Source organism: Chrysoperla carnea, chromosome 1 (genome assembly GCF_905475395.1).
Source record: "Chrysoperla carnea chromosome 1, inChrCarn1.1, whole genome shotgun sequence".
In the NCBI taxonomy this organism is placed as follows: Eukaryota; Metazoa; Arthropoda; class Insecta; order Neuroptera; family Chrysopidae; genus Chrysoperla; species Chrysoperla carnea.
Genome location: NC_058337.1, coordinates 139,917,861 through 139,941,687, shown reverse-complemented (window position 1 = coordinate 139,941,687; position 23,827 = coordinate 139,917,861). Strand labels below are relative to the sequence as shown.

The 23,827-nt window shown below is 30.6% G+C and overlaps 1 protein-coding gene across 1 annotated transcript; it reads right to left on the bottom strand.

The window, feature by feature from the left end:
- Nucleotides 1-3,671: 3,671 nt before the first annotated feature.
- Nucleotides 3,672-4,868, bottom strand: LOC123296587. Its single transcript, XM_044878122.1, has one exon. It carries the CDS (start codon nucleotides 4,866-4,868, stop codon nucleotides 3,672-3,674), a length of 1,197 nt encoding a protein of 398 aa, XP_044734057.1.
- Between the last annotated feature and the right edge of the window lie 18,959 nt (nucleotides 4,869-23,827).

Below are 23,827 nucleotides of genomic sequence, written 5' to 3'. Positions count from 1 at the left end.
AAACAGGTCTGTATCTAAACAGGTCTGTATCTTAACAGGTCTGTATCTAAACAGGTCTGTATCTTAACAGGTCTGTATCTAAACAGGTCTGTATCTAAACAGGTTCAACTTAGCTAGCTGTTTCGCTGTCTGAAGCGTGTTATCACATGAATGCTTGCAAATTAAGTGACCCATATAGTTGATAGACAGTGCTTAATAATCTAACAAGCATCATCATTCAACCCATATAATATGCTCTTTACATGGAATAATAATAAATCAACTTTTACTACAGATTAGATAAAAAAATTTACCCTGCTGTATTATCGGAGTAATTTGGAGTAATTTGGAGTAATATTGGAGTAATATCGGAGTAATTTGGAGTAATATCGGGGTAATTTGGGGTAATATCGGAGTAATTTGGGGTAATTTGGAGTAATATTGGAGTAATATCGGAGTAATTTGGAGTAATATCGGAGTAATTTGGGGGTAATTTGGAGTAATATCGGAGTAATTTGGAGTAATTTGGAGTAATATCGGAGTAATTTGGTGCAGTATCGGTTTGATTTGAGTATTTGTATGTTTGCACTTATTCCAGAATCTAATCAAATTATGAACTTGATATTTTTAAGTCATCATTTAAGGTAAATTCATTATTTTGAATTAGAATTCATATTGATTCACAAACATCTTCTACACTTATACCTAGGATTGGGAAATATGATGGATGTATTTTTTAAAATAATAAAAATGTTTTATCTTGATAGACTGTTTTATTTTTAATAGAAAAATTATTCATAGAACGTATTACTAAATGATTTTTAATAAGAAATTACTAATTTTATGTTAAAAGTTAATATCAACTTGTTATTTAATTATATTTTTTTTTCGCAAGTGATGAATTATAGACAGTATTTCTTTTCCAACATCAGTAGAATATAGACTTCTTAATGTATCAATTAATACATTGGGATCAATATTATAATAAGAAATATTTTCATCAACCTCTAGGACACTCTTACTATTCATAGCTGATTCATATTCCTTGTATTGTTTAGTTTGTGAATTATCCAATTTGCTTCTATCACTACTCATTTTCAGATTAAACTTTTGATTGCTACTCTCTGATTCATTAAATGAAATATCATCATATGATTCATCATCATTTGGTTTTAACTTTGAAGTTTTAGCAACGATAGATTCCGAACACTTTGAAGAATTGCTCAATGTTGGTTTTCTTTTACTAGATTCAGCAATAGAACAATCTTTATCATTATGTATATTTTGAATAGCATTGTTGAACCTTTGATTGCTACTCTCTGATTCATTAAAGGAAATATCATCATATGATTCATCATCATTTGGTTTTAACTTTGAAGTTTTAGCAACGATAGATTCCGAACTCTTTGAAGAATTGCTCAATGTTGGTTTTCTTTTACTAGATTCAGCAATAGAACAATCTTTATCATTATGTATATTTTGAATAGCATTGTTGAACCTTTGATTGCTACCCTCTGATTCATTAAATGAAATATCATCATATGATTCATCATCATTTGGTTTTAACTTTGAAGTTTTAGCAACGATAGATTCCGAACTCTTTGAAGAATTGCTCAATGTTCGTTTTCTTTTACTAGATTCAGCAATAGAACAATCTTTATCATTATATATATTTTGAATAGCATTGTTGAAATCAGAGGTGTGACAACGCTGGATGTGTCTATTTTTATTAAATTTCCGAGAAAATATGAGATCACAGTATTCACATTTAAACATGTTTATCAAAAAAAAACTGTATCGGTTGTGAACTGATTGATGGTGTATCTTGAAATAATAGGTCTGTTTAGAAACAGGTCTGTTTAATACTGGTTTTAACCTGTTTAATACTGGTCTGTATCTGTTTAATACTGGTTTTGATCTGTTTAATACTGGTCTGTTTAGAAACCAGTCTTGTTTTCAGTATATTATATTTTCTTCCCTTAACTCTTGTATCAAACTATTGATTTCATTTTGATGGTTGAAATTTCCCGCGTCACGTGATGCGCATAACAGCCGTAATCTGTCGCAAAGTTCGTCGATTGTATTCCAGTACACATAATCTATGGGATTATTAGTTACTCGTGATAATGTTAGACCGCTACCAGAAGCAGGAGCCGATGGGTATAGATGTTTCTTAATGATTTTTTTATACTTTAAACCTCTAGTTCCTTGAATTTGACCCCGAGAGTCATAATTCCGTCTATTAGCGTTTGTTGATGTTACAATTTCTAAATAGTTACGCATGTCTTGCTCTGAATAATGTTTTGGTATCTGTTTTACTAAAAGCTCATATAAACCTGATGTCCCGTCGTACCATTTTTCGTTGACTTGTATATCGTTATGCTTAATGTGAACAACTGAATTACCTACATATAATCTATCAGCAGCATTATCATAACGTAATCCGTAAGTATTATCGATAAGCTTATCATCTTTATTCGATAATATAAAATAAATGTATTTACCGGCCATATCTCCATAAGTCTTTGTAAAATGCTGAAGTGCATGCTGATTATTCTCTGGTGATTTTATAATCTCCCTAAATACAACATCAGGAGTGTGTAATGCATCATCCTCATAGGTGTCTGATAGATTTTGTTTTGTGACTACTGGAGTATCTTCAAATAATTTTCTAGCCTTCATTGGCGTATAATTTAATAGTTCATCTTTATTGTCTTCTAAGGTATCATCTTCCATCTTGCGTTTTATATTAATTCGAGTAAAATCATTTTTGTTCTCTTGTTTTTCTACTAGCTTATTCAACGGATCAGTGATGGGCTTAAATGTTTTTTCTAATGAAATGGTCGCTGTTTGTTCATCAGCTTTGAGTGCGTTATACTTTTTCTGTATAATATCTCTCAACTTAGCTAGCTGATTCGTTGTCTGAAGCATGTTATCACATGAAAGATCACAAATTAAATGACCTATACAGTTGATAAACAGCGCTTAATAACCTAACAAGTATCATCAATCAACCTATATAATATGCTCTTTATAAGGAATAATAAATCAACTTGTACTACAGATAAGATAAAAAAAAATTTTATTTAAAAAAAATTACAATTTTAGATTAAAACAAAATACAAAATAGGAATAAAGACAATTATTTTATTTTTTAATATTATTTATTGTTAAAACTTTTTTAATCATTAACACTAATTTATCAACAACAAGCACCTCCGTATAAAGATCTATTAAAAAAATAATGTAATAAATACATAATAATATTTGTAGTACAATGTTTATGTTGATAGATGCATAGAGCTTTTGATACACTGTCATTCTTATGGAGTGGTTTTCCACCATCCAAATTTTCAATGTGGACTGCCCTTGTTGAATTTCGAATTAATTTTTTAATCCAAATTTTCTTTTCTTCACCTTTGCAGTATATTACATTATGATTAGCAATATGTGTTAAAATGGTTGATAACTCACAATAATCGGTGGCTCCTTGATTCCAGTATAAGCCATGGTAATTATTTGAGAGCCAAATTGTTTGTTTCTTATCTGAATCACTTAATGTGTTAAATGGAAATGGTGGTTTGAATACATAATGTCCAAAATGGTTCCCATTTGTATCCACAAAACTAAGTTCTTTAACGATGAATTCATTGTTTACTTTGAAACCCTGTACGTCCACTATGTACGCCATTTTAAACTACTCTATTCACAATATTCGTGAGTGGATTGTATTTAAATAATCGATCATGGAACACTATACAATACGCACGCGTTTTAGCTGGGAAATTAACACTAGCTTCAAACTCAACGCGCAAGTCCACTGTTGTAGATTTAAGTGACTCTGGGTGCTTCGAACAGTCAATGACAAATAGAGGTGATTTATTTATAAACGTTTCTTTATCTAGCAATGGTTCTGTTATAGAGCGTCTATAGTACGATTTTTGAAAATTACAATACATTTCATACAGTAACGCTGTTTGATTATTTGTGTAATTTAGATTCAAATTCACATATGGGTAGGCTTCACCATTTAAATAGACTTTCAAATTTGTTATGTTACAATGGTCAAACTGACTGGAATCTTTTAAAATGTTGCGGTCACGATTTGTTTGGAAACAGATAACAGCGTAGTTAGGACATTCTACACTAGTTTTAACACTCCACACATGTCTATCAGTTAATGGTAGTTCTGGTATAAGTAGACATTCCATTGATCGAAACCATAACCTCAAATCATCATTTTGATTGACTAAGTTGTATAATTCGACTCGCATTTTATCAGACACTTTAACGTATGGAACACACCATTCTAATTTGTTGATTTTAATTTTAGGTTTGCTTGTTGCGACAGTTGAGGTAAAACAATTAATATCATCATTTGCACGAACAATAACGATTTCTTGTTTCATGTTTACGAGAATTTTAGGATAATCTTCAAAAAAACCCATATACATTTTCAACGGAATACGAACATTGAAGTAACCAGCAGCATTCTTTTTAAAATTTTCACCAAAGCCAGCATTCTCTAAAGCTTTACTTTGATTTTCGTTTAGGGATAGATAGTTTTTTATAGTGCTAACGATGCCTACGTTATTAATCACATCAATTACCTTACCACCAATTTCATAACGAATTTCATGAAACATAAATGATATAGCATTCGATATGAAGCTGGCTGCATTTGTATCATCATCATCAGTCACTTGACCTTCGATATTTAAAACACTTTCACTTGGTAATGTGTACAAGTCTTGTGATTGAATGCAAATTCTACTCTCATCGCTTGATTCAAATTTCGATGAATTATAAGCTTGGTGGTTGTGATACTCTAGTCCTGTAATAACATTATCGTACTCAGGTACATTGGTCACTTCTAGTATTTCTGCCATTCTTCTTCTTCTTAATACAATTGAATTTTATTCGTATAACTGATTTCTTTATTTTAAACCAGCAACTAAATTTTACCCAACAATTGGCCGTTTTAGTTTTAAGCCAATTGATTGAAGAAATTTTCTATTTTCGTATGATAACTGTTTGTGATTATTTATTCTATTGTTGCTCGATTGAGGTTGTTTTATGAGACGGTTTGTAGAAACACTGCCTCCAACATAACGTGTAGGATGATTAAATACAAAACCCATTATATCTTTTTCAAGTGTAATCCAATTGTAATGTTTTCACCTCGAAAGTTAACTAATTTACCAGTTTGATCCACTAACGTGAGCGTAATGTTGCTTATAGTTTGACAGTTGATTGGTAAATAAATAACATTCATAGGATGTATCACAATTTTATAACCTGGTGGTAGATTTGGTGAAAAATGAAACAATGTGTGACTGATTTCATTGTTATGATACGATCCATTTGTAATATTACATTGAACATAAATTGTTTCTACAGGTAAAATATTAACTGTATTGTCACTTTCATGCCTTTTATTTGCATCTAGTTTTCGTTTATTAAATCCCAACATGCGACAAACAGAATCTGATGGTTCACAGTTTATTATCACAGTACACTTTATTTCACATTTTAAAGTATTTGTATTAGCATTTATTTGTAGTGTCACCTCATCGCCTACAGCTTCTTTTAAATAACGTTCAATATCTTCAACTTCATAAGATCCTGGTGGTATTTCTATGACTTTATCATCGTAATAAAACATGTTATTGTAGCTGTGTATATTAGGTATGGAATTGTACCCTTGTAAATCTACTAGACCCATTTCATAATTTTCATTTTTATCTAATTCAATTGGTGGAGAATAGTCTGTTGTTAAAAAAGAGCTATTCCCTGTAAAAGTAAGCATGTATGACATCTTGATTTTGAATGAAGTGAATACAAGACTTGCTGGTTTATTTATTTAATAAAAATTGTATACATAGATGTCCACAAATCGGAGTATTAAACTGTTGTTGCCTATCAAAATTATATTGAATGTCACATCCGTTAAAATATTTAATGACTTCCACTGGCGGTCTCAAATTTCCAAAACTATCATAATAGATGACACTTCGATTGTACTTTTTATATGCCGTCCAGTGTGTACCACTATTTTTGGATACATCATGGTTGATAATTCCTGTTTCATATTTATATGGTCTTTTGGGTAGGGTGTCACGCATAAAAACACCACGAAAATACGGAATTTTAAATTGTTTAGCATACGCACGTAGCTCCGTATCGTAAAGTGCTCTACGTGGTAGCGTTTCAATTAGTTTTTTGCTAAATATAATCCCATGCCTTTGTTGTACGGTCTTAAATACAAGCCTTTACCCATTGCTATAGCTTCCATTGTTTTGTTGTGTCTTTGACTCTCATTAAGTTGATCACGAGCACTTTTATAATTTGTAACGGCTTTAGCAATACCCGACGCTCCACCAGCCAAAGCACCTAAAGCAGAGAGTCCTGCGAATATTGGAATTAATGGAAGTACACCACCAGACTTTGGAACTGGTATTACACGTGTGGGTGCTTTAATACGTTGACCTCGCACGGCTGCTTTTGCTATTTTTACAGCTGCTTTTAAGTCCGTTGGTTGTGATTTTTTCAATGCATTTCGTGCCTTTCGCACTGATGCTGTAAAGTTTATAGTTTTCTTTGTCTTTTTCGTCTTTTTCTTTTTTAATCCCATACCAAGTGAAGTTTTTGTCTTCATGGCGCCTGTAACGAATAAAGCGGATGCTTTTTCACCAATTGTTGAATCAGATGCTTTGGCACGTTTCCAAGCGGCTTCAGCTAATTGTTTATCTGCTAGATGACGCTCCTTTAAGTCTTTACTTTTTGAATATGCTATATCATGTACCATACAAGCCTGATCCAATGCGTTTTTTGGTTTATCACCACGCGCTAATCGTTCTGCCAGCTTAGTTCCAGGTCCACAATATTGATAAGTTGGTATGTGTAACTCAAACGGTAATTTATTTATAAGTGTGTTAACAATACCTCTTCCTTTGTGTTGTTGCTTCTGATGTGACATACTACTAAATGATTTAAACAATTAAGTTCACATATATTTAAATGTTTATAAAATGGGTTGTATTGAAATTTTAGTCTTAGTTACATTAAAAATGCGTTTTCATAAACAACAACCCGCTCTGAGTGTTGAAAATTTAATACCAGAAAATACAGATACACAAACATATCATGGTCCTCTATTTTCAGATTCACTACGAACAATAATATGTGGCCCTAGTGGTTGTGGTAAAACCAATGTTATGTTGAATTTAATTTATGATGAAAACGGTTTACGCTTTGAAAACATTTATGTGTACAGTAAATCTCTTTACCAACCGAAATATCAATTACTAGAAGAGACTTTAAAATTAGTGGAAGGGGTTGGATATTTTCCATTTAGTGATACTAGTGAAATTCTTAGTCCGAATGAAGCTCGAGAAAAAAGTCTTTTCATTTTTGATGATGTGAGCTGTCATTCACAACAGAGAATTAGAGAATACTTTAGTATGGGTCGTCATCGAAAAATTGATTGTTTCTACCTATGTCAGAGCTACGCACGTGTTCCAAAGCATAACATAAGGGACAATGTTAATTGCTTGGTGTTATTCAAAACGGACGAAATGAATCTAAAACACATATTCTACGATCATGTTGGCTCTGATATGAATTTTCAAAAATTTCATGATTTATGTCGACATTGTTGGAGTTCACCAAATGGATTTGTTGTAATAATGAAAAATTTCTCTATGAATGCAGGTCGTTATAGGAATGGATTTGATGAATTTATTGAACTGTAGTGTCACCAATACTTTGTGTGTTTTTTCAGATTCATAATAATAATTTTTTTCTGTAAATTTTTTTTAAAATGTAAATTTTAATCATTAATAAATACAAAAAAAATATTTATAAGATTTTTATTAAATAAAACCTTTATTCTAATCTCATAACACGTGTAAAATTATTTTAAGATCTAATGCGATTCAAACAAGTTTAAACATGTTCAAACAAGTTTGAACATGTATTTTTATTCAAACAAGTTTGAACTTGTAACAGGATGATGATATCATATTTTTCAAGGTCAAATCTATTTCAACATATTCTTGAGAATAGCTGACACGTGTAAAATTATTTTAAGATCAAAGTCCATTCAAACAAGTTTGAACATGTATTTTTATTATGTAAATTTCAAGTGTCATATTACATTGCTTAATCATAAAAAAATATTAACATCCGGTCACGTGTTTTGACACATGTAAAATTATTTCAAACAAGTTTGAACTTGTTACAAGATGATGATATCATATTTTTCAAGGTCAAATCTATTTCAACATATTCTTGAAAATTGCTGACACGTGTAAAATTATTTTAAGATCAAAGTCCATTCAAACAAGTTTGAACATGTATTTTTATTATGTAAATTTCAAGTGTCATATTACATCGCTGACTCAATAAAAAAAAAATATTAACATCCGGTCACGTATCTTGAATTTTATCATGTATATTTAAAGTGTCAAATTACAATATTTTTCAAGGTCAAATTAACATATTCTTGAAAATTGCTGACTAATGTCAACGTCCCGCCCCCCCGTTCACTCCATTCACTCTCCGCCGACTACAGCGCCACTATTGGTCAAAGCCAATGACGTCACCTGGTAATTCCCCGTTTATGCTTAGGCAGCCATTCCTCCACACCAATTCAACCACACCTCCCGACGCCATCTTGATTTTTACAGCGCTACTATTGGTCAAAGCCAATGACGTCATCAATGCTTAGGCAGCCATTATTCCCCAACACCACACCTCCCAACGCCATCTTGATTTTTACAGCGCTACTATTGGTCTAACCCAATGACGTCCCCCCTCCAACTTCGCATTCAACCGAGGTTTGCCCTTTTTGGAAAAGTGTACCATCCAACTGGGTTGAAAGTGGGCTCGATTATCTAACGTCCAATTCCCGCCCCCTTTAACCCCCACTTCCAAGAAACACACTCCTGTCAACCACGCCCACCACTTTAAGCCCCACTTCCACCAAGAAACACACTAACGCTCTGTCAGCCACGCCCCACCACACCTCCCAACGCCATCTTGATTTACTATTGGTCAATGACGTCATCTATCCCCTCCAACTTCGCATTCAACCGAGGTTTCCAACATTCACCTAGGTTTGCCCTTTTTTGAAAAGTGTACCATCAAAGTGGGGTTACTTGAGGTCAAACTGGCCCAGGAGTGACTTGACTCTTCTACTAGTAGACCAACAGACAAAACGATGTTATCTCAGTTACAGAGGATATTGCATATAAAAAGCACTCGCTGTTTCAGTTATGGAGGTAGCTATGATGATAAAATCGAAAGAACGAATCCCAATTATAGAGGCTTGCTTCGTCCTACTCACAGAGGTGCCAAAGTGTTGGGACCTAAGCATATGATTTCCAGTTATTGCCGTTTCTCACTCATCCTGGTTTCATTGTAAATAAATGTATGTAGTATAAAAATGTATATTTTTCATTGAATTGAAAAACATATTATAATCTATATTTCTGTGTTCGATGGTATGTTTGTGCTTGAGTTAAAATTAGGAATTTCCGTTAGAAATTGAAAGAGGCTAGTTTATTGACTATTTTTATATAACAAAATGCGTTGAATATGATCTTGACAAAAAAATTTTGTAAATTATGGGTTTCATTAAATAAATTTCGATTTTTGCTCCAATTTCATAGGTCAATTTTTTGTATTATATAAATCTAAATTTTGTATTTCGACTACCAAGTAGTCATCATCAGTATGAATTATTATGTAATTCTTTTATTGTAAATAAGCTAACTATCATAGGGACATAAAATTTATCCACTTCTCGTCAATTTGAAAGAGCATCTGACCAAGGTATTTAACTAACTATTAATCCTAATAAAGCAAAATTTTTTATGCAACGCTTGAAAATCTTAGGACACGTAATTTCTTCCGAAGGTAGGATACCTAATCCTGAAAAAGTAGAAGCAATTAGAACTATGCCTATTCCTAAAAACCTTAAGGAATTACAATCATTTCTTGGAATGGCAGCCTTCTTCGCTAGATATATACAGAATTTTAGTACTATAGTGGCACCTTTAAATGCCTTAAAAAAGAAAGATGCTAAATTCATTATAACGCAAACACATGTGGATGCTATTAATAAACTTAAAACAGTGCTCACTACGGCACCAATTTTACGATTCCCTATTTTTGATGACAAACATCCTTTCATAGTAACTACAGATGCAAGTTCTATAGGTGTAGGTGCTTGTCTAATGCAAAAATTTGAAAACAAACTACATCCAATTGAATACTGTTCGCGAAAACTTAATCCAGCAGAATCAAAATACCCAGTATACCAACTGGAATTATTGGCTGTTTTACATGCATTAAATACATTTAAAGACTACCTTTTAGATCGAAAATTTATATTACGTACTGATTGCAACGCTTTGGTGTATTTATTTAATACACCACAACGTTTTAATAAACTTTCCAGATGGTTATTAACTATCTCGAAATTTAATTTTACAACAGAACATATTAGAGGCACAGAAAATGTAGTAGCCGATTGTTTAAGTAGATTATTTTGTGAAAATGAAACAAATATTGAGGAAAATATTCAATCAAAAAACATAGAACCAATTACACTTCTTAATCAGATATTAACTGACCCCAAAGGTTTTTTATCTATAAAAAAGGAACAAAAAGCTTCTCCAGATTGTAGACACATTTACCAATTAATTAAATCAGGTTCAAATGTACAAAATTTTGCAATTCGCGATGGCTTATTAGTTCGTTTTGTTGGGCGCAATAGAAATAAACGTATTGTTCTCACAGATTCTTTATTGGACTATGTATTAGATTACTTTCATTCCTCAGTATTTGGATGTCATTCAGGCGTCACGAAAACATATCGTGAGATAGCCAAAAGATTTACATATCCTGACTTATATAAAAAAACTGTAGATTATGTTAAAAAGTGTAGTGTTTGTGCTACCTGTAAACCAATAAACTATAAAATCTCAGCACCTGATGCATCAATTAGTGAAAAAAGTATATATAACAAACTATATGTGGACTTTATTGGACCCCTAATACCTTCTGCAGATAATGGCTTCAAATATATTTTTGTTATTACAGATGCTTATAGCAAGTTTTGTTGGGCCTACCCCACTAGGAAAGCAACGTCAGCAGTGGTAATTAAAATTTTACATCAACTCTTCATGGTATTTGGATTTCCAAAAGTTTTAATTAGCGATAATGCTAAAAGCTTCAAGTCTAATAAATATACACAATTTTTATTATTAAATGGAATTCGCATTGGTTATACCTCGCCTTACCGTCCTCAAGGTAATATCACAGAAAGAATAAACAGAAATATAAAAATAAATTTAACCTGCGTAATCAAACAATACCAAATGAAACATAAGGACTGGAATAAAATATTGCCATTTATAATATTCAATTACAATTCGACATATCACTCAATTATTAAAGCTTCACCAGCAGCAGTTTTTTTGGGTCGAACTTGGAGTCAACCATTGGATTTATTACTAAATACCACCGATATTTTGGCTATGGAAAAACCTCCTAGTGTGGATATGGTCCAGCAGGCACTGCATAAAGCTACTGTAATGCGAAAAGCACGACAACATCAAGCTCCAACTGATGTTAAATTCCACGTTAATCAACTTGTACGGGTTAGACTACCACCTACAGCATCAAACATCAACGAAGACAGAAAATTTTCACCTCGATTCAGCGATGTTAAAAGAATCGTCCGTTTTACAACTCCAGTTAGTGTAGAATTAATTGATCCAAAAACTAACGAATTAACTAGAACACATGTCACACACTTGAAACGTGCTGAAGTGTTATAAGATGAACTTTTTTTTTAGAGGTGGTGAGTGAAACACAATCAAATATTACTTTTAGCTAAGACTCCAATCATTAGTTTAATAATTACTTTACCGATGCACAGATGTCAGATAAATATATATATAAGTTAAATTAATTTTCTTAAAAAAATCCTTATAATGATATGTATGAAAAATATTAATATTTTCTATTTTCATTTTTAATTTCTGAAATATTAAAAATACTTACAGTATTTTTGTATGTATGAATTTTTCATAAAAAAGAAAAAAACAAGTAATTGTTGGACAAGGAAAGATGTATACATAGCTAACATATAAATTATAGAAACAGCTATTTAAATTCATATATAAAAGCTAGTCACTGTGTGTCATACGGGCAGTGTGTGTACGCAGAACCAAATCAAAGGACGACTTCAATTTAACACTCAACAACATGGAATAAAGAAAAATATATATACATCTTTCTTCGAGCAACAAGGATATGTATAAAAGTCATTTAATTTAATATTCAATTTCAAAATGTTGTGGTGAGAAATAAAAAACATGCATTAAATATTTTAATTTCATTTTGAACTTTATCTTATTTCTTTAATAAATTTGATACTTGTTCTTTTAATTCAATCTAAGTGCTAAATGACAATCAAATAAGATTATTTTATTGAATTGTAAGCAACTTTAGATAGATGATATAAAAATGTTATTTTATATAGTATTGGAATGATTTATGTAACTTTTTTGGGAAGTTCATGTGTTCTTGGTGTGTGATGAATTTAACACTCCAGAACATAGTTTAACATGAACCTTTTTTGTTGTTATATTGTTTTTTCTAAATGAGAAATTTGTAACTAATTATTTTTTTTGTTGTTGCATAAATCATCCTTGCTAATTTTTTTTTTGAAACATTTTGTTTCTTTTATATATGACTAACTCATTATTTTAGACTATGTCATTTATATATTTATTCTTTTTTTAAAGATTATTAAGTAAACTTTTTGGATTCTTCTAATCCATTTAATATATGGTTAACTCTCTTTACAGAGACGATATCATTTTGTATTTTTGACTATGTCATTAATATTTAATATTTTATAGAGTTTATTGAGTAAACTTAGGATTATTTTTAATCCTTTTAAAATATGATTAACTCTCCTTTATAGGGACTATATCATTTTGTATAAACTAAAATGGTCGCTTGGTTTGACAAAATGTGGTATGCATTCATTGTAATATGTTTTTGTTTTTTTTACTTCACTATTTTTGAACTTGTTGAATGCGGTACGCAATTTGTCGAATCAAGTCACTTGTATATATAATTCTGTTCTTTGCCTTTGTATGGACTATTTTTTTTTTTGAATAATTGTGAAAGAATGTTGGTTACGAAATTGAATTTAATCTTTTTTATTAGTAAAGAATAAAACTCGAATTTATTAAAAATTTAAATACTGCTTTCATTGTTTTCTCTTAATTCAGATTTCTATTTCAGATTAATTAATTTTCACGCTTCCACGTAAACATTTATGAATGAATTGAACTTGTTACATATATGAGATTGAGTACGGTTAACTCGTGGCTAGAATAATCTAGTTCGAGAGAATATCTCGGTTAACAACCATTCTTATTAGTACTTGTTCATTTCACCCTAATACAACATTGCAATATCAATTAACTATAAATTTCGTTTCAATTTTTATCAAACCCTATTTTCTTTGTATCAACATTCGAACTATAACTTAGTCTTGTTTCGTGTTACAAACCAATATTAAATTTATTTTAACTATCTTATACTTTTTTTAGTGATGTCCCGGATATAAAACGATATAAGTAATTGTACACGGTTACTCAAATCTACGCATTTTGCTCTTGAGGATATTACTCCATGGGTGACGCCAAAAAGGGACAGGTAGGGGGAAACAGCCCCTCCTTTAATAATTCACAAAAATGGCTCAAAGCACCCACTTGCTTTAAAAAAGTTAAATTCTACTGAATTCAAAATATCAGTTATCGGATGAGCTTAGTATGAAATTACAATTCATCAAGTTTCCAAATTCAAAACGTCCGTCCGCAGACGGACGAACGGACGGACAACCGAAAATGGACTAATTAGGTGATTTTATGAACACCTATTCCAAAATTTTGTTCGTAGCATCAATAATTTTAAGCGTTACAAACTTGGGACTAAACTTAGTATACCTTGCATATTACATATATACATGGTATAATAAATTTTGGCGATTGATCTTCTATATTTTTATTTGTACCTACAATTCATTCTTCATATTTTCCATCGGCTGGCAATTGTGCACAAGTTGTATTTGAGAAAAAAAGTACTAAACAAATTAAATTAACGTCAAGCGCCGTTCTTTACAAACCCTTAATGTTGTTAGCACTGTCAGAAATGTATGTCATATGAAATAAAATTGTATATAGGCTTCAAATGGTACCAATTATTAATAGCGTAAGCGTAATTGGTTAACTATCATAGATAACATGATAGCCATTCAAATTAAAATGCATAAACGTTTGAATTGAAATGGATAAACATCTTAAATATTGTTTTGCGACCTACTTAAATTAATTGAGCTAGTTATCGTTACCGCCCGCCCAAACAATGTATTATCAAATGAATGAATTCGAAATAAAATGACTATTTAACATGAAATATATTCTATTTGCCATTTAATTGAATTATTTCATATTCCACTTAAATAAGAATTAAAGTAAATCAAATCAACGTTTTAGAAACAGAGTATGAACATACATACCAACATACCAACACACATCAGTTTAAGTCTGTTTTACCTGCCCACAGTCGTTATTATGCCATGCATATATGAAATATACATAGTATATTAAGTTTAGTCCCAAGTTTGTTAAGCTTAAAAATAATGATGCTAGGAAAAAAATTTTGGTAAAGGTGTTCAAAAAATCACCTAATTAGTCCATTTCCGGTTGTCCGTCCGTCCGTCCGACGTAAATAGTGAGGTCAAGTTCGTAAATGAGCATCATAGGTCAATTGGGGCTTGGGTCCGTAGGACCCATCTTGTAAACCGTTAGAGATAGAACAAAAGTTTAAATGTAAAAAATGTTCCTTATCAAAAATTAAACAACTTTTTTTAACAACGTTTACCCGTGAGGGCGCCAATTAGGCGGAAATTTTATAATATATACTATACTTGATTATCAGTTATGTATGTGTCACATGTTTGTATGTGTCATGTGATAAAGAAATCAACACTGACTATGCATGGTAAACAAACAATTGACTGAGCTAATTGTCGAAATACCATGCATAGCCAGTGTTGATGACTCTATCACATTACACATACATACATACCACACATAACTATTCTCATAATTACATACTACAATATGTACGCCTAATTTGCTCCCTCACGAGTAAACAGTGATATTTACGAAAAAATGTTTCAAACAAAAGTTGTTTATTTTGATTATTTTTAACATTTAAACTTTTGTTCTATCTCTAACGGTTTACAAGACCCAATTGACCTATGTTGATTGACCTCATTTACGAACTCGATCTCACTTTTTACGTCCTAAGCACGCTATAAAAATTTCAACTTGATATCTCTTTTCATTTTTGAGTAATCGTGATGACAGACGGACAGACAATAGACAGACAGACGACCGATAATGAACTAATTAGGTGATTTTATGAAGAGCTATACCAAAATTTTGTTCATAGCATCATTATTTTTAAGCATTACAAACTTGGGACTTGGTATATTTCATATACATGATATAAAAAGTCTCTTCCTCATGATTAGGTTACAATGCGATGATAGGATTGTGTGAATTATATTTGTAGCTGGATGCAGTTGGAACAGACCAACATCATATGAGTATATTTTCTGATAAGCTAATTTAAAAACTCAATATTTCAGTATACGCGTATATGAATTTTTAATCAAATTAATGTCCCGTTTATAACGTAGTTTGTTATGTTCATTGCATGTATATTATGGTCGGTATGGTTGTACGGTCGTGGTCGATCGGTGGAGATGACTTTAAATGTTACATCGCAAAAAAACATCATCATACACAAATTTCAATTTTTATTTTTTATTTTTAGGTTCATCAAATGAGTATTGCCTGTGGTTTTAACACCCACATTAATAGTGTGTTGCATAATATGTTCCGTTATTAGTACACACGCGTGGGCGTGAGGAAAACATGTTTTCACTTTATCAACATTATACAAGGTGTTCTGTTATTGATAGCAGAAAATTATACCAGTAAATTAAGCTTATCAAGACAAATGGAAAAGCTCTTTACCAAATTTCGATCTGAGGCCTCATTCGAGAGATGTAACAATGGCAAAAATAGAAAGATTTATGAATTCACATACCTATGAAATTAGTATGTGTCACTTTAGAATATAGAGGGGACTATCATAAAACAATGACTGATTGTAAATTGATTTAATTGGGTAGCGAATACTAAAAAAAATATTTTGTTGTCTTTATTTATAAAGAAAAAAAAAAAAAAAACAACAACAACAACATATTAATCAAATTATTTCTCCAATTCAGAGACACTTAGACGTATGAGGTATCAAGTTATACATACCGGGGGGATTAAATTGTGTAATACATAACACATAATGTCTTAAGATTACACAATCAAGATCAAAGTCTGGTTTGCTATGAATAATAAAGCGAGTTTAATCATCTTTAAAACGTTGGGCTTGATTCTGATCTGATCAATTATAATTAATGGTCCTGAACGGGATACAAAACAAAACAAAATGCGTAAAAATTTCTTGTATAATGAGTTTCATCATATTCCAAAACAAAATTTTTCCTTAAAAATCACCAGAAATCAAGACAAAAATTTGTTTCCAATTGCGATAAAACTCGAATATTTGGTTAATTTGATCCCAAAAATACAACAATCGGATTTTTTCGCCGGTTAGATTAGTACTTCTTATGATAGCACTCTGAGAAATCACTGTGTTTCCAACAAATAAATTAACCTTAAAACACACACAATTCTGGCAGACTAAAAAATTTAAGTTTTAATTTTAGAATTTGAATATGACATGTGAATAATTAGTTGTGTAATTACGTTTGCAAAATAGTTAAAAAATAATTAAGTCAAATCAGTATCATCGAAAAATTTAAATCGTAACCTATTTTTCCATATATATGATAAAAATTTATGTCGAATAGAAATGCAAATCGAAATCAAATCCCAAATTTACATTAAAAATAATGACATGTTTAATTATAGATAAATTTTAAGTGGATTATCTATTACCAAACTCACTATTTACAATTTTTAATTGACATAAACGCATATTTAATTTTTCACACTAAGTGAAATAAAATCGATATTAAATGAAATTTACATAATTTAAAAGTAAAGCTCAAAGCAAAGTTCAAATTGTTCACTTGTTCTACTTAGAAATAACAATTCTGTAAGAACTGTGGATAAACTTTTACGGGAAAATTATGGTCAATTGAATCGTCCTAGTGAGCGAACAAATCGCATCATTAAGCAAAAGCTCGAGGAAACTGGAAGCCTTGAAAATAGGATAAGGCATGTGTACAGCCAAGAATACGCCATTGAATTTCTTTTTGTGGGGTTTTCTTAAGAGTCGGTGCTTTTAAATTTGGGGAAAGGGGTGATTTTGTCTATAACTTACCAGATGTCAACTTTTAGGTGCTATAACGTTGAAGATCTCTTGATGTAGAAGGATCAACAAACCTTCAACGTTGGAGCACCTAAAAGCTTACATCTGTCAAGTTAGCTTGCGGAACTTTTTAGCGAAACTTGCGAAAATACATAGAAAATTAACTGGCTAAAGTCTTCATAAAGGCTTAGTTTCTTTTTAATATCAGTCAAATATCAACTTTTTTTCAAACTATGTTTTTCCTGGAATAATTTCTTTGGATTTTATAGTTTTGCAGCGTGGTGAAATTTTTTATGAATAAATAAGCAATCAAAATTCATGTTAACGTTTCACCTGTTATTGAAGCCGTAAAAAACTGCCTTAAACAACATGACAAATTCATTAAACTCAATTTATTAATATATTTTTGGTGTAACAAGTGTACCGGGGCTTGTCGCTTATAACAATTAAATACAAAACTTAACACCTACAGGGTGTGACATCGAGCTTGTGTTTCATAGTACTTTTATAATTAATTTAAAAGTTGCATTTATTACAGTGAGATAAGATGGAAATCAGCGAAATTCTATTTGAACTTATTCAGATTAAATATGTAATACATAGGTATAAATGTATTATAGGCAAAGCTTAGGTTTAGGATTTTAGAATTGCTTATTTTAGATGTTTACTCATTGAAAAAGGCTTACATGTTAAAAAACTATCATATCAAGTGTTTCTGCAAAAATCATTTGAAAAGTCGATAATTCTGAAAAATCAGAGGGATGGTGACTAAAGAAGGAGCCTCGCAGTCTTGAAAATTGTTAAATTTAATGGCTTCTTATAGATTTTTATCCACTGGAATATTGCAGATCTCAAAGTCTTCATTTGAGCCATTTTTTTGCTTTAAAATTGAACGTCATAGGAGGGAATGGATATTATTTTGTGATTTAGCACCCAAATAACCATATAATTTTCTAAAAATATCTCATGTAGCTAAGAATATGTAAATCCGAGGGTGACAAATATGAGATCCGCGACATTCGTTACTTGCTCTCGTGTTGTGTGGCAACTTCGTCTATCGTCTCGTGTTTGTCACCCTCGACTTCGACACATTAACCAAGAGATCTGAGATATTCTTTACATTTTCTCCCTGAATGTATAATATACTTTTTTTGCAGATCTGTGCCATCGATAACACATACTGTAATATGCATAAACTGAATAACTTTAATAAAATAATTTTTGTTGTAAATAATTTACAATATATGTGTTGCGTTTGTAAGAAAAGAAATTTTATAAAGTGAACATTGGCTTCCACGCAAAAGGGGTTTTAATATTATCAGAGGCGCATATACAATACGCACAGCATGATACTTTCTGTAATTTGAATATAAAATATTTTATTTTTGTAGGCTGGTATATCAAAGACACGATGGTTCAAAAAAATTCAGACATATTTGGTTATAGAGGTCAGACAAATGCATATATTTATAACAAATTTAAGGGTATATGGTATTAAAGACTATTTCCAAGATCCTTTTTTTTGAACTTCTATAAAAATTTGGTAATGTTTTCTCGAAGCGAATAACCACCAACGTGTTTCAGTAAAAAATCCTAGTGTAAATTTGATTAACTTTGAATGAGGAGTAAGTCTTAGACGATCTTCTGTACTGCCACCAATTTGATCTATTGTATTTCCTGTGCTTCAACTGTCAGAAGCTCTACATTTCATTTATTTCTTTTGAATAGAAATCAGTCTATCTCAAGGGATGGTGTCGTTTGAGAGGGGAGTACAGAATGTGTACGCCCCAACTACCTTTACTTCATGACAAAATCTGCGTTCCCTCCTAAATTGATTTTGTTTACCTATGCTTGCTTATTGAGTTTACACTGGCCAGTAAGCAGGTTAGTAAAATTAAATGATTTTCCCCAGTTGAAAGTGATGTAAAGCCTTTTTTCCATGAATAGGAGCCTTTTATAAGAGCCTCCAAAAACTCGTTCGACTCTTGGACCATATATACCTTTATTTTGTTTTTAATTGTGGTTTTCGGTACTCAAAGAAATTAGGTTTTGAGCCGTTTATCGGAGTATATACATCCATTTTGGGCTTATTTGTTAGCCCCTACGTTACCTTCGATTCTTGAGTCAGTCCATAATGACTCTGCTAAGTTTACCCAGCATTTATTCTCTTCAAAATTATTCAGTTTAGTTTCGATGCACTCCAAAACTGTTTTGTTTCGATAAACTTAAGCATTCTAAAAAATTATAACAAAAATCAAACTTTCAGCCTCTGATGTTTCAGAAACCAAGCCTGATATCGAAAAATTTTAGGTACTTACCTATACCGTCTCCGTGGAGTTATTACCTATTTCATGAAAAAAATTAACATCTACCTCATTTGCACTACTCATCTACCTCATTTGCACTACTCATAAAAGTATATTCAATTGCTATGTGGATTTCCCTGTGTTACACTAATAAGCTCTTAAGGTGAGCACATCTACCTAGATCTATGAAGAACAGGAGTCTTAGTTATATTTTGTTTCGATTGACCAACGATAATGTTGTTCGATGTCATTAAATAATATTATTTTTATTTAGTTAGAAAACAAAAATAACTAATAAAAAAGTTGTATATTTAATCAGATGAAAAGTAGTTTATTAAACTTTAATATTATTAACGAAAGTATATTTATGGATTACGAAAATATATTTCCGATGGAAAAATGTTTCCTACAACAAATAATATTGTTTTTCTTCTTGTGTACTATTTATATCTTTGTCGGTTTTCTTTTTATACCATGTATATGAAATATATCAAGGTATACTAAGTTTAGTCCCAAGTTTGTAACGCTTAAACATATTGATGCTATGAACAAAATTTTGGTATAGATGTTCATAAAATCACCTAATTAGTCCGTTTTCGGTTCTCTGTCGTCTGTCGTCTGTCTGTCGTCTGCCTGACAGTCTGTCATCACGAAAACTCAAAAACGAAAAGAGATATCAAGCTGAAATTCTATAGCGTATTTAAGATGTAAAAACTGACTTCGAGATTGTAAATGAGCAACATAGGTCAATTGGGTCTTGGGTCCGTAGGACCCATTTTGTAAACCGTTAGAGATAGAACCAAAATTTAAATGTAAAAAATGTTCTATATAAAAAAATAAACCACATGTGTTTGAAACATTTTTTCGTTAACATGTAACTGTTTACCCGTGAGAGCGCAAATTGTATAGGATGTATGTTATGGCTAAATCAGTTATATATGTATGACATGTATGTATGTATAAATGTATGTATAGTGACAAAGTAATCAACACTGTCTATACATGGTATTTCAACAATTAGCTCACTCAATTGTTTGTTTTCATTTGTTTATAAATGATTGAAATTTTTTCTAGAATAACCGATAAATATCGAATTTTTTTTTTCTTAAAATAAGACAAAGATATTTACGATATTTATGCAATTAGAAAATATCATATTTTTATATTGCATGCAATTTTCCCGTTTTTCTTTTCTTTTCTAGTTTAAATATATGAATTGAAATGCAGTTTTATTAATATTTTTTGATTTCCAAAGATATTTTAACTTATATTAACATTCTTAAATCAAGAATTTCTTTAAAAAAAAAAACGTCATTTAAATTATTTATCATATTCGGTATCAAACATATGAATGACTTTATATTTGACTTTTACAATACAATAACATATTGTGTGCAAGTGATGCTTTTAAATTTGATAATATAGATATCGTTCTTCAATCATCAATACCCTAACTATAGTCGTCTTTGTTCAGCAAATGATGGATCTTCGATGAACTCATAATTTAGTAAAAATTTTGTTTTGATATCATCGACAACCTTATATTTATATGGTATTATTATAAACTATAAGATTGTCTAAAGATTTTAAATAGTTTTTAATCACAATGTCTAAATTTCAAATGCGAGTTTAGGGTTCCGTATCCGAAAAATTTGGCGGGGGCATTTTAAATTTTGTAAATTTCACTTGTTAAAATATATCTCTGTGTACTTTTACTTTTCATTTTCACAATTTTTCGATTATTTTAACTAGCAAAAATAAAATAATCGATTCATCGACTTTCAAAAATATCGAGAAAAAACATCGATGTTTGATTAATTTTTTTGCTTATTCGTAAGACTTTATATTTGTCTTAAACTATAAATTTTTTTTGAGGGTTATAAACTATTCATACATTCTTGTTGTAGTGTAGAAGTGTAGAATATATTATTGTTTTGTTTCATAAAAATTCAAACATAAAAACGTTATACGTTATACGTTTTAGTAAGTTTGTTTATTTATTTTCAGACTTTTATGATCGGTTTCATATGTTGTCTTAGGTCTAGAGCCGGGCTTAGTATTTGTCATTTCAAGACGACTGAAAATATTTAGTCAGGTACTTAAAAAAGTAAAAAATGTCAACTTTGGGAACAAAAAGAAGCTTTTGAAGAATTATTACATGGATTATTACATGGTGAATATTAATACATTAAAAAAAACTTTAAATTCGTTCTCCATGAAATTTGGCACGCTATTTTATAATACCAGGTTAGGTTAGGTTAGGTTAGGTTATATTGGCTGTCCACGAAGGACACACTTAGGCTATGGAGCCCATTGTGATACCATATATGTGTTTTACCACCTTTCCGCTATCTCAGAAATTAGAATATCTCAGAATTTAGAATAAATTTTTTCATAGAAGAAATATTTGTTTAACACGGTCTTCAATCATTCATAAATAACTGTCAAATACCTGAAATGGCCCTACACCTATTTAGTGTTTTGGTTTGTGTTGTGTATTGTATGTAACATCGAAAAAGATTATCGCTATTAAAATTATAACATATGGTAATAAAAATTGAGCAATTTCATGTATTATAACAAAACAACAATGTTATGATATATTATATGAAGATGATTTGAAAGTTACTACAGAATCGTTAAAAACATCAAAAATTATTTTATGATCAAAGCATACATGAATTTTACAAGGAATTTCAGATAAACACAAAGTGGAAGAGCCTAGTGTGGTTTTGTCAAACTTCTCTTGCATACCGGTTCAAATAGGAAAAATCACGATTGACTATTTTTATACCATGTACATGAAATATACCAAGGTATATTAAGTTTAGTCACAAGTTTGTAACGCTTAAAAATATTAATGCCATGAACTAAATTTTGGTATAGGTGTTCATAAAATTACCTAATTAGTCCATTTTCGGTTGCCTGTCTGTCTGTTTGTCGTCTGTTCGTCTGTCATTACGATTACTCAAAAACGAAAAGAGATATCAAGCTGAATTTTATAGCGTGCTTAGGACGTAAAAAGTGAGGTCAAGTTCGTAAATGAGCAACATAGGCCAATTGGTTTTGGGTACACAGGACCCATCTTGTAAACCGTTAAAGATAGAACAAGAGTTTAAATGTAAAAAATGTTCCTTATAAAAAAATAAACAACATTTGATGGAAACAGTTTTTCGTAAACATCACTGTTTTCCCGTGAGATTGCAAATTAGTATGTATTATATGTGAAAATCAGTTATATATGTGTGACATGTATGTATGTGTAATCTGATAGAGTAATCAACACTGTCTATACATGGTATTTCAACAATTTACTCAGTCAATGTTTTCACTTGTTTTAAAAATTAAATTTAATTAAAATTATTTTGTTAAGTTTACATAGATTTCCATAGTTTTTATTACTAATGTAAATTATTTTAATATTAATAATTATTATAAATTATTCATAATTATTCATTAATTAATTATTCATAATAAAATATAATTGTTAAATATAATTTTATTGTTATTGTCAAATGAAGTTTTATATTTTCAATAAAAATCTCATTATTCAGGTTAATTATTTGGTTAGTTATATGCCATTGTTAAAAATTATAACTCTAAGCCACGTAATCGCATTAATTTTGCTGATTAGTTCTCACATATTTCTTTTAACTTGTAACAGGTTAATTTTACTTGAAATTTTTACATAAGCAGTTTTCAGTCTGTATTAGAATTATTGCAGTGAGAAGAAGTCCAATTTGGTCATATTTAATTTATTTCATCTACATCAAAAATATAAGTATGAAGTAATACAAATATATTCGAAATTTGCACATTTTGTCCATCATTTTGCTCGAAAACTATCAGTCAGTTTGTTTTGGCATTAATCCTTAAGTGTCTATCAACACTTAATTACAGGTAGAGATAAAAATTTTGCACAAGCATAACTCGAACAAAACGAACAAACATGAAAATTCTGTACGAACGTGACTTAAATTAAACGAATATAAAAGTTTTACAACTGACTTCTTATCGTGATACCAACAAAATAAGCTGAAAAA

Bases quoted from the DNA above. Each gene is read 5' to 3' on its own strand.
- LOC123296587 (XM_044878122.1), bottom strand. From the start codon at position 4,868: ATGGCAGAAATACTAGAAGTGACCAATGTACCTGAGTACGATAATGTT.